This window comes from Branchiostoma belcheri, unplaced genomic scaffold (genome assembly GCF_001625305.1).
Source record: "Branchiostoma belcheri isolate BF01 breed outbred unplaced genomic scaffold, Haploidv18h27 scaffold229, whole genome shotgun sequence".
Lineage (NCBI taxonomy): Eukaryota > Metazoa > Chordata > Leptocardii > Amphioxiformes > Branchiostomatidae > Branchiostoma > Branchiostoma belcheri.
Genome location: NW_017803813.1, coordinates 156,605 through 167,275, shown reverse-complemented (window position 1 = coordinate 167,275; position 10,671 = coordinate 156,605). Strand labels below are relative to the sequence as shown.

At 43.3% G+C, this 10,671-nt stretch overlaps 1 protein-coding gene across 1 annotated transcript in view; it reads right to left on the bottom strand.

Annotated features, from left to right (window-relative positions):
- Positions 1–7,079: 7,079 nt before the first annotated feature.
- Positions 7,080–10,671, bottom strand: part of LOC109470526 (transforming growth factor-beta-induced protein ig-h3-like) — a 31,256-nt gene continuing 27,664 nt past the window's right edge. Inside the window, exons 13-17 of the mRNA XM_019769489.1 lie at positions 9,778–10,015; positions 9,244–9,444; positions 8,475–8,716; positions 8,011–8,173; positions 7,080–7,675 (exon numbers count right to left, since the gene is read on the bottom strand). Coding sequence (XP_019625048.1) covers positions 7,475–7,675; positions 8,011–8,173; positions 8,475–8,716; positions 9,244–9,444; positions 9,778–10,015 — 1,045 coding nt within the window. The 3' untranslated portion in view covers positions 7,080–7,474. The remainder of the gene's footprint in view (positions 7,676–8,010; positions 8,174–8,474; positions 8,717–9,243; positions 9,445–9,777; positions 10,016–10,671) is intronic.

Below are 10,671 nucleotides of genomic sequence, written 5' to 3'. Positions count from 1 at the left end.
TTTGGAAATGTGACCCTAGCGATAATGATTTCGGTTGGGGTGAACGCCCCCGCTTTTCTGCCTGCCCTCCCGCCGATGACCGATGGAAATCTTGACCCTTCCTCCAGTTCTGACGGCTCCCGTCCCTCCCGGCGCCTGGCCTGACGGTTTTGCGAGATTTCTGATGACCGCCTGCACCGAGGTGTCGTCATTCTTCCTATTGCTGAGGTCACATTTCCAAACCGGGGTCTTCTGGAACGAAAACTATGATATAAAAGAGAGCAAAGCACAAAAAAATTTAAAAATCTAAGAATGGGAGCTATTTACGTATATTATTGATAGAAATTGTTGATTTTTTGTTAATAGAAACAGCCCGGCTGGGCCCTGGTTTGGAAATGTGACCTCAACATATAGCTTCATCTCCAAGCAGATGTTTTGGTAGCTACAATACTGTATTAATTGTCAAAACAGTATTGAAATGGCAAGACAGTATCAAATCGACAAAACAGGATCAAATCGTCAAGACAGTATCAAATTGGAAAAACAGTATCTGCTACATCCCCGTTTGGTTGGCAACAAAAACGGTACCAGACCGATGTAAAAACACCTAAAATAACGTCAAAAAATATGCCCAAGCCTAAACCTCTACTTAGAGTTCCTATAGCTATTCTTGCAGATCCCTTGGATTTTATAGAAAGCTCTGTGACCGGTGCTTTGGGGGTTTACACTGTATCATGTGCTGTTATCAGATTGCTACAGGCCAGGGTCCCCTAGCTAGCTGTATGTGTAGAAAACCGACATTAATCAGAATACAGCACATGATAAAAACACAAGAAGCACTGCCACGAATCCGTCTATGAACATAATGGGGGCTATGGATTCCCCTGGTCACTACTAGCAGTGCAATATCATTCACTATATCTAGATTTGTGTATAATGGGCTGTATGCGCACGTTGTAATGGTATCGGATTTTCACGAAGCTTGAATCAAATCAACTTTCTCAGGAAAATCATTGACATACATCACCAGCCTTCTGCCTGTAAGTTTCTCAAGTCGTTACCTGAATTCGTAAGTAGTAGTAAGGCTAATATTAAAGGGGCTGTTTCAGGGGGCAGATGATCTACTGTTCTGTATCTGCATCAATATCGCCGGTATAACCGCCCTTCGGTGTAACACACCAGCTTCACAGGCACACGTCGCGGCGGCAGCTGGCTATATCACACCGAACGGCTTGTTACACTCAATCTTCGCACATTTAATCGCAGGAGTTGTTTAAAGCATTCTAGTGATGATGCCCCAACTGTGCCTAGTGGCAACGAGTTCCAGTCTACGATAGTTCTGGGGAAATACGAGTTTTTGAACACCTCGATTCTTGGTTGTTAACTCTGATATTTGAAGGCATGACTGTTTCTTGTTCTTTTCTGGGCTGGTATCAGATACTTAGTGGTTGGTGCGTCCACCAGTTTATAGTCCAATATGTCCTGTTGATAGTCCTGCTGATAGTCCAAGAGTAGAACTAGTTAGTACTTCTATCGCCCTTTGTGTTCGCATTTATTTAGTTATTCACTGCATAACGATTGTAAAAGGTACAAAGTACGATATTTACTATTGGTACATAACTGTATACAATTCAATACGGATAATCTTACTAATAGATAGGGTTGCCACATTATGTCCTTGAATTTTCTAATCAAGTTCAAAAGGACGTTTTAGACTTGTGCACCCGTATTATGCTAAGGTCACATTTCACAAAGAAATTGAAAAAATTGATAATGGTAATTATTTGGATATATTATTGATATAAATTGTTGATTTTTCGTTACTCGACACAGCCCGGCAGGGCCCCGGTTTGTAAATGTGACCTCAGCATTAGCTGGTGCCAGGCCGCCATCACTTACACCACCTTCCAGCAGCTGAACTTGAGCCGCTGAACTTGACCTTGGCTTCCCGGAAGTTAATTGCGATCACCCTTTCCGAGAAGGCTCAGACGCGGGGTGCCCGGAACGCTGCATATTAACGCGCTAATTTTCCGCTGATGAGCAATTATGATGGATTCACGGGCAGACTGTCATGATCAATGATGGATGTAAAGAGAAAATGGCTAAGCCGAATATTAAAACGTTTCAAAAGCCCTTCATGATAATCTAATACATCAACTTAATCTTAGCATGAAAGTTCATCTGTGTTGGTATATTTCATTGTGTCTAAAAGGGGTAAATGTTCAGGCCAACATTGTGTAAATTGTCATAATATATCAACTTAATGCTAAAGTCACTGTTCTGAGCCCAGGACCCGGCCAGGCAGTTTTTGAGATCAAATAAAAATGATATAAAAGACAACAAAACACTAAAAAAAATGTTGACAATGAGCACCAATTAGCACTTTTTTAGCATAACGCGGGAAAGAAGCTCACAAACGTACAAGTTCTCGCGAAGTTAGGCATGCCTTGCCGCTATGAAACCTCGCGAGATCGCGCGCGAGAGATCCCCAACAAGTTATTTGCAGTTTAAAAGAAGAAAAATGACCAAGCTGAACCATCCAAAATCAAAGCACTTTATGACATCAACTAACACGTGAAAGCACATAAGCTGTAGAACTTGAGTTCTCGCGAAGTTAGGCAGCCCTCGCGAGAACGCGCGAGATCGAACGAGCGCTCCCCTGGAAGCCATCCGCAGGTTAAGTACGCCTCCATCCCGATGAATAGCCCGGTTTATAACGCTGCAGCGGGAGATCGCCATTCCTCATCGCCGAGCTGCAGCAGAAGCTAGCACAGGGGTGCCAGAGTATACAGTGCAATTGTACGAAATACAGTGCAAGTTTACGGAATACAGTGTAATTTTACGGAATACAGTACAATTTTACTAGTATGCAGTGCAATTTTTCGGAATACAGTGCAATTTTACTAGTATACAGTGCAATTTTACGGAATACAGTACAATCGTATTAGTATGCAGTGCGATTTTACGGAATACAGTACAATCGTATTAGTATACAGTGCAATTGTACGGAATACAGTACAATCGTATTAGTATACAGTGGATTCTACAGAATACAGTTTATTTACTAGTATACAGTGCAAGTTTAAGGAATACAGTACAATCGTATTAGTATACAGTAGAATTTTACGGAATACAGTTTTAATATACAGTGCAAGTTTACTAGTATACAGTGCAATTCTACTTGTAAATTTGCACTCTATACCAATACCATTGTGCTGTATTCCGTAAAACTGTACTGTATACTAATACGATTGCACTATATTCCGTACAGTTGCACTGATACTAATACGATTGCACTGTATTCCGTAAAAATTGCAAAATTGCACTGTATACTAATACGATTGCACTGTATTTTGTAAAATTGCACTGTATTCCTTAAAATTGCACTATATTCCGTAAGATTGCACTCTATTCCGTAAAATTTCACTGTATTCCGTAAGATTGCACTGTATTCCGCAAAATTGCACTGTGTACCCTGGCACCCCTGTAGCACGGCGGCAGAATGCGGGATGCCGGATCGCGGATCGAACCGTATTTCATTTCCAGTGCGCAATTCCCTCTTCTGTCATCCGCGCTATTCAAGGTCAGAGGGTCACGGGCGAGGGACGAGACTGCAAATTTGTACCCCAGCTATACATGGGTTATATACGGGGGTTCATATCACGTACACAAATAACATATCAGTACATGCAGGGGTACATATCAAGTACACAGCAGTACAAGGGGTATATACGGGGGTACATATCAGGTACACAAATAACACAGCGATACAAGCTTAAGGGTTAAGGGTTATATACGGGAATACATATCAGGTACACAAATAACACAGCGATGCAAGGGGTATATACAGATGTACATATCATGTACACAGCGGTACAAAGGGTATATACAGGGGTACGTATATACATATTATGTACACAGTGGTACAAGGGCTATATGCAGGAGTACATATCAGGTACACAAATAACACAGCGGTACAATTCAAGTGTTATATCCATATATTGACCCTAACCGCTCTCTGTAGATATCATAACGTTGGTCTTGCCAAATATACTGTGCATATACGACTGCCAATGCATACTAATGATCATACGTTTTATTCCAAACCTCTATTTTGTACCGTTCAATAGTTGGTGCAAACACATTGAGCCATGTATGATTGTCGTGCAATAAAGTTGTTCTCTTTTTCACAGAGAGAACTTTATTGACACAACAAATGTATAGCGACTTTCGTAAGGTCTACAACTACATGTAGACATACAGACAGATACATGGGTACAACGAAATTAAGTTACGTACAAAACAATAGATGAGTCAACTTATACTACTTCTTCTAAGGTCCAAACATTCTTTGATATATTTACCTTTTTGTACACGGTAAGGGTTATTACCTTCTAGGATGAAATTGAATTGATCTATAGCATGACATGTAACACATTCTGTTGAGCGATTTTGAGAAAGTTGAACAGCTTTGTGCGTTTGTCGTTATATAGTGGACAATCCATAATAAAATGTTTGTTGTTCGTCTTCAAATGAAGCACCCAGACGACGCCGTGTTTACTGCCGGGCAGATCCCGTGAAGATCCGACCCAGAAGGGAGGACGTACGGCTTACTTCTTTTGGCGCTGAGATGATACAACAATCTGTAATGACACGGTATATGCTATTGTAAATATTTTAACAATTTTGCTGTTTTTAACCGCTTGATTATGATCGCCACCTATTGTAAATACTTTTAATAATTGCTGTTTTTAACTGTCTTTAATAATCGCTTGTAATATTTGTGCCAACCATTTTTAAGAATTTGTGTAATGCGACAGATCAATTCAGGGCTCTACGGGGACCCTGCTACTCTGTACCGTATAGTATGAAAGAAATAAACCAGTATTATATACCTACCGACAAAAGTTTGCCGATACCGTAATATACCGCAATGTGATGAAAGCCAGAAGACTCACAGCTACGGTAACAGGCAGTCTGGTTCAGGTTTGGAGTAGAAGAGGAAACAAAGCAAAAACACTATGCTTTCCTTGAGTACCTATAGCTCTGCTTGCTGATCTCGAGCTTTCACAGCAAGCTCTGTGACCGGTGCTTTGGGGGTTTACACTGTATCAAGTGCTATTATCAGATTGCTACAGGCCAGGGCCCAAGAGAAGACAGGCCAGGACCCCCTAGCTTACTGTATGTGTAGAAAACAGGCGCTGCGATGTCTACCCACCGACAAAAGGTTGCCGATACCGGCCTGATATATACCGCAGGGCAATACAATGTGATGAAAGCCAGCAGATTCACAGCTCATTCAGAAGAGAACTATGATCAGTCTCAAAGTAAAGGGACGATACGTCAAACTGATACATCTAGTGTGTTACGCCTAGAGGCGGTTATACTGGCTGTACAGATACACGTACAGATACCATCGGCCATCAGTTAGGCCATGTTGATTTGATTATATGGATGACATCCGCGCGCATGAATTTTCGGCCGTTTCCAAAAAAAAAAGTTTTCAACCATACTGTAAATCGTGCAAAACAGTTGCTAAATGAGCAAAAATATACCATAAGTTGCAAGGAAAACATTTAGAAACGATACCAATGTCGTAGAATGCCAAAATCAAAGGAAAAAAGACAAAAATGTAAAGAAATGAATTCGAAGAGTAGATTATTCGCCATAACATATTCTGTGCCATTTGTTCAACCTTCATGACCACGTAGATTTCATAGTGAAAGCAACTTTTTTTTTTGTCAAAACTTTTTTTTTATTCGCACGCGCGCATCAGTTTTGGAGTTCCCAGAGGATGTCATCCATATAATCAAATCAACATGGCCTTATCTTGCTGTTACTAAATAAAGGAAAAGGTATATAATGTAGTCCCATAGCTTTTACAGACCGGAGAGGCAGTGGATTGTTATCCACTGTGTCTAGGGCATGGTATTAGAAAGCGGAGCCCATCCCTCTCCTTTTACCATCCAAACCGAAGTCAGGTACTCATTTTACACCTGGATGGAGTGAGAAAAGTCGTGCAAAGTGCCTTTCCCTAGGACACAACGTCAACTCGGCTATTCGACGTCGACGCTTAAGCCATTTGGCGCCTACCACATTAAAACCCACCTTTTCCGTATACTATCAAAGGACGTTTTACAGCAAGTTGGTGCCGCTTCGGTATCCGGGCTTGTATTGGGAAACATACTTGATATACTTGATAAATGGGAGGATGTAAGGGTAGGTAATACCTCGGCTTAAAGAAAAACTCTAGCGGCTCTTCGATTTTCGGAATGTACAATCCTGTCCACGATCAATGGCGATATTAGCGCAGTGACGGATCAGCGATATTGAACTTGAACATGGCATAGACACGTGATTGAGTGATCACCAAATGAAGGTGGTTCTCAGCTAATGCTTCACGGTGATAGAACAGGGCAGTGGTCTGGAGTCACCTGGTTACACACCCTGTCACAGTCCCCACTAGTCTAGTCAGCCTCCTTTGCAGTCTTCTACTCTTGGGTTTGGGGAAATTTTGACGTGTTTTAGGCTTTTTTCATCGGGGTGTCTTTTTTGCACTGGGATTCTTTGTTGGATGAAAAAAATTCCAGTGCAAAAAAGAAACCCCGATAAAAACACCCCAAAATTTCCCCAAACCCAAACCTCTGGTTCAATGGAGAGTAGCAGTCTTCTTGATGAGTCGGACTTGTTACCTCCATGGAAAATGAAGGTATTGTTTTTGGTCTGCCTGTGTGTGCAAAACGTGCATAGCCCTTAGAATATGTTGCTGTGGATGTGGTTCTGTTACCTTCATGGAAAATAAAGGTATTGTTTTTTGTATCCCTGTGTGTGCAAACTGTGCATGGCCCTTAGAATAAGTTGTACTAGTATAATGGATGTTGTTCAAGTCTGTCCCACAGTGAGTAAGTCATTAATCAATTCTACATCTCGATGTAGATTTTAGTTATTTTATACTCTGTTTCAATGTTCTTTTATGTTTGTATAATTTGCAACTAGCCTCAGGGCACGAATTTGCAATAAACTTCTTATTATACATAGAATCAATAAATGGAATAGAATGAAAAAAAAATCACAGTCACGCATTGACACGGCACGCCGACGATCGTAATAACTGTTTATTTATTAAGTCCGGTAAAATATAGAACTGTTAGAGACGGCATAGAATGTTTCTTTTTATCAATATAGCACCATTTAATCATACTTTGGTCCAACGGAGATAACAGGTATAATGTTGCACTTAAAAAATCGAATCTTAATCATTCTTTACTTCTTGTATACTCTTAAGACAAATTCCTATTCATTTTTATATCCGTTAAACGTACAATGAGCAAAGACGTGTATGTATGAAATTACAATAACAACCTAACAAGGTTCGCTATGCTAGATACTAACACGGAACAAGGGACTCTTTCTCGCGGAATCTCGTCGGTGACTCGTCAGAACGTCACCTGACCAGGAGGGTCTCGCGAGAACCTCGCGCGATCTCGCGAGAGGACTAGGGGATGAGGACCTTGTCGATGACGTGGATGATGCCGTTGGTGTTGATGAGGTCGGCGCGCTCGACGGTGGCGGAGTTCACGGTCACCACGCCGTTCACGTTCCGGACCGTCACCTGGCCGCCCTGCAGGGTTGCCAGGGGGATGGCCACGCCTGGAGACACAGCCTTGCTGTTCAGGACGTTTTCAACCACGTGGTACTGAAATTAAACACAGCGACACAGACATGTGTTATTTTTTTTATTCTATAGTATCATTAAAGATACTACGTAAATTGGCGCAACGTAAAGAGATGCGTCTATTTTGTTCTATTTTACACTATCATAAAATATTCTTCATGGTTGTGTTCTGTCCTATTCTATCGCAAACGAACGTAGTACCTCCAGGACCTCGCAAAATTGTTTATTCGGTTCTCTTCCTTTTTGTTTTGCACTATTCTATCTCCAACGCACCTCCAGGATCTTGGAGAGTTGTTTTAGTCTGTTCTCTTGTGTTCTATTTCGTTCTGTTTTGAACAATTCTATCCCAAACGTACCTCCAGGATCTCGGAGAGCTGTTCCGGGTTGGCCAGCAGGTTGGGCAGTGCGTTCTCAGGCAGCGCGTTGAAGGCGCGGTCTGTGGGCGCGAAGAAGGTGTAGGTCCCGGGCCTGTCCAACATCTCCTCCAGCTGAGCAGTGGAGATCGCGGACTTCAGGATACTGCGGATAGATGGAAGAGGTGCCATCAATGCTCGGTTGATAGAGGTATCTAAAGGAATGACTAAACCTGAAGTCGGCACCCTTGCCATTGCTAGTACACTGGATTCAAATGACCAACACAATAATTATAATAAGGACCGATAAGGGCCCCTCTCACCTAAAGTCAGCATCCTGACCAATATTGGTACACTGGACTCTAATGACTACACAGTAAGGACGGATATGACTCACTTGAAGTCGGCATCCTGGCCAATACTAGTACACTGGACTGCACAAAAAGGACTGAAAAGGCTCCTCTCACCTGAAGTCGGCGTCCTGGTCGATACTGTCCCAGATGGAGGGTCCGGAGCCGGGCAGGGTGACTCTGCTGGTGACCTTGATGACCCTAGGACCACCGTCTCCCGTCACCACGTTACTGGCGCCCTCCCCGCCGCCAACGATCACGCTGCCGCCCTCGCCGCCGCCTCCTCCTCCCACGCTCACACTGCCTTCGCCACCGGCGCCGCCCTCCACGGTCTCACCAGCACCGTTAATCACACTGATCTGTAAGGTAACATTTCAAACTGACTTACAACCTTGACGGATCCAACCAAAGAAACATTGTCAAATGTAGTTTGAACTACAATACTAGTAGTTCAAACACGTGATTTTTTTAGACCGTCGCTATCTTGGCCCACCGAGCCCACCGTCACGCCCTCCGTTGCCATTGTTACAATTTTGAACCGATCTATTATAGTTTGATTCTGCATATTTAGAACCCACCAGATTTAACAATCACATATTTTCCTAGACCGGTCGCCATCTTGGATCCGGCCGCCATCTTGGATCCCCTACCCCTCCACCATGGCAGCTGCGGCTACAGTTACCTATAGCCTTTACCAGGCTGTTGGATGGTAGGCAGTCGCACACTAGCCGCTGTCAGGCTTCGGAAGGCGGCTGGAAAGAGTACAATATGGCCAAATAGAGAGATAACATGCCAGGGGAGTTGGTCCGCTAGCATGCTCTCTCTCAATTTGGCCAATTTCTACTCTTTCCAGTCGCCTACCGAAGCCTGGTAGAGGTTAACCTACCAGGTTGTTGCCCTCTCCTTCCCCGGCTCCTGCGGCGCCGTTCCTGCCCTTCTGTCCCGGCACCAGCACCTGGTCGATGACGTGCAGCAGCCCGTTGGACGCCAGCGTCTCGCCCTGCGTGATCTTCGCCTTGCCGTTGATCGTCACCACGTACTCGTTACTCTCCTCGTCCTTGGCGCGAACCAGCTCAAGCTTCTCTCCCTGGGGGGAATGAATGGGTGAATCTTGTAATCTTGAACATAATGTTGGAATTGACGACAAAGCAGTTTTCAACTTATTTAGAGCGCCGAACACGAATGAGAAAATGAACATTACCTGTACGGACGACGTTCTCTGTACCGACCACCTTACCCGTACGGAGGCCTTACAAAATGTACCTGGACGTACGGCCTCCCTTGTACGGATGGCATTACCTGCACGGGGGCCTTACAAAATGTACTTGTACGGACGCCCTTACCTTTACGGAGGGACTTATCTGTACAGAAACCTTACCTGTACGGACTATCTTACATGCACATACATTGTAAGCCTTACCTGTACGGACGGCAGCCGGTACTTGATGTTGGGCCGCATGGCCTTGCGGTGCCACATCTGGCCGATGACGTGGTACTGCAGCAGGTTGGCCAGGTCCTCGGAGTTGGCGAGCAGCTCGTCCAGCGCGCCCGCGGGGAGGTTCTCGAACGCCTCGTTGGTCGGAGCGAAGACGGTGAACACGGCCGGGTTCTTGAAGACATCGACGAGACCGGCGGTCTGGATGGCCGTCTTCAGGGTGCTGGAGAGGATTTGAGGATGCAAATAGCAATTAAATTAAAACGACTTTCCTTACTTCTTAAGTGAAAATGAGCATTGTCCTGTCCTGTATTTTCCCTCTGCGTAGGTAGCGGCATAAATAAGTTGTTATAAATTGTTGGAGTGCCATGAATTGTTGGAATAAAAAAAATAATAAATTGATGTACATCTCATCTGAATAAAGAAAAATAAATGAATAATAAAGAAGCGGATCTGTTGAGACTTGCGACTAGCGTTGATGTCGGTTTCCACACATTTGCAAGACTTCAACGAAAGAACACACTTAGACTAATCATTTAATTAGCCAAGCGTGTTTACAGTACATAGAAAAATACTAAAGAATGAAATAGTATTGAAAATGAAGATAGCCAAGTCATCGTTAATGAAATTTGTCAGAATCGTTTTTTAATACAGGTACAAACATTTTAATCTAAAACACGGTATTCAGCTTTAGCTAAGCCGCCGTCAACATTGGTTTACATTTTAACATTATACCGAAAGAGCAAAACATAATCCTAATCCTCTACCTTTCGGCGCGGATTGTTTTGATTTGGAATATGATGAATATAGACACGTGCATTAACGTCGTCATATCTCCATAGGCTGCACAGCTAGACGTTAGACTGTTGCGTTAAGTTT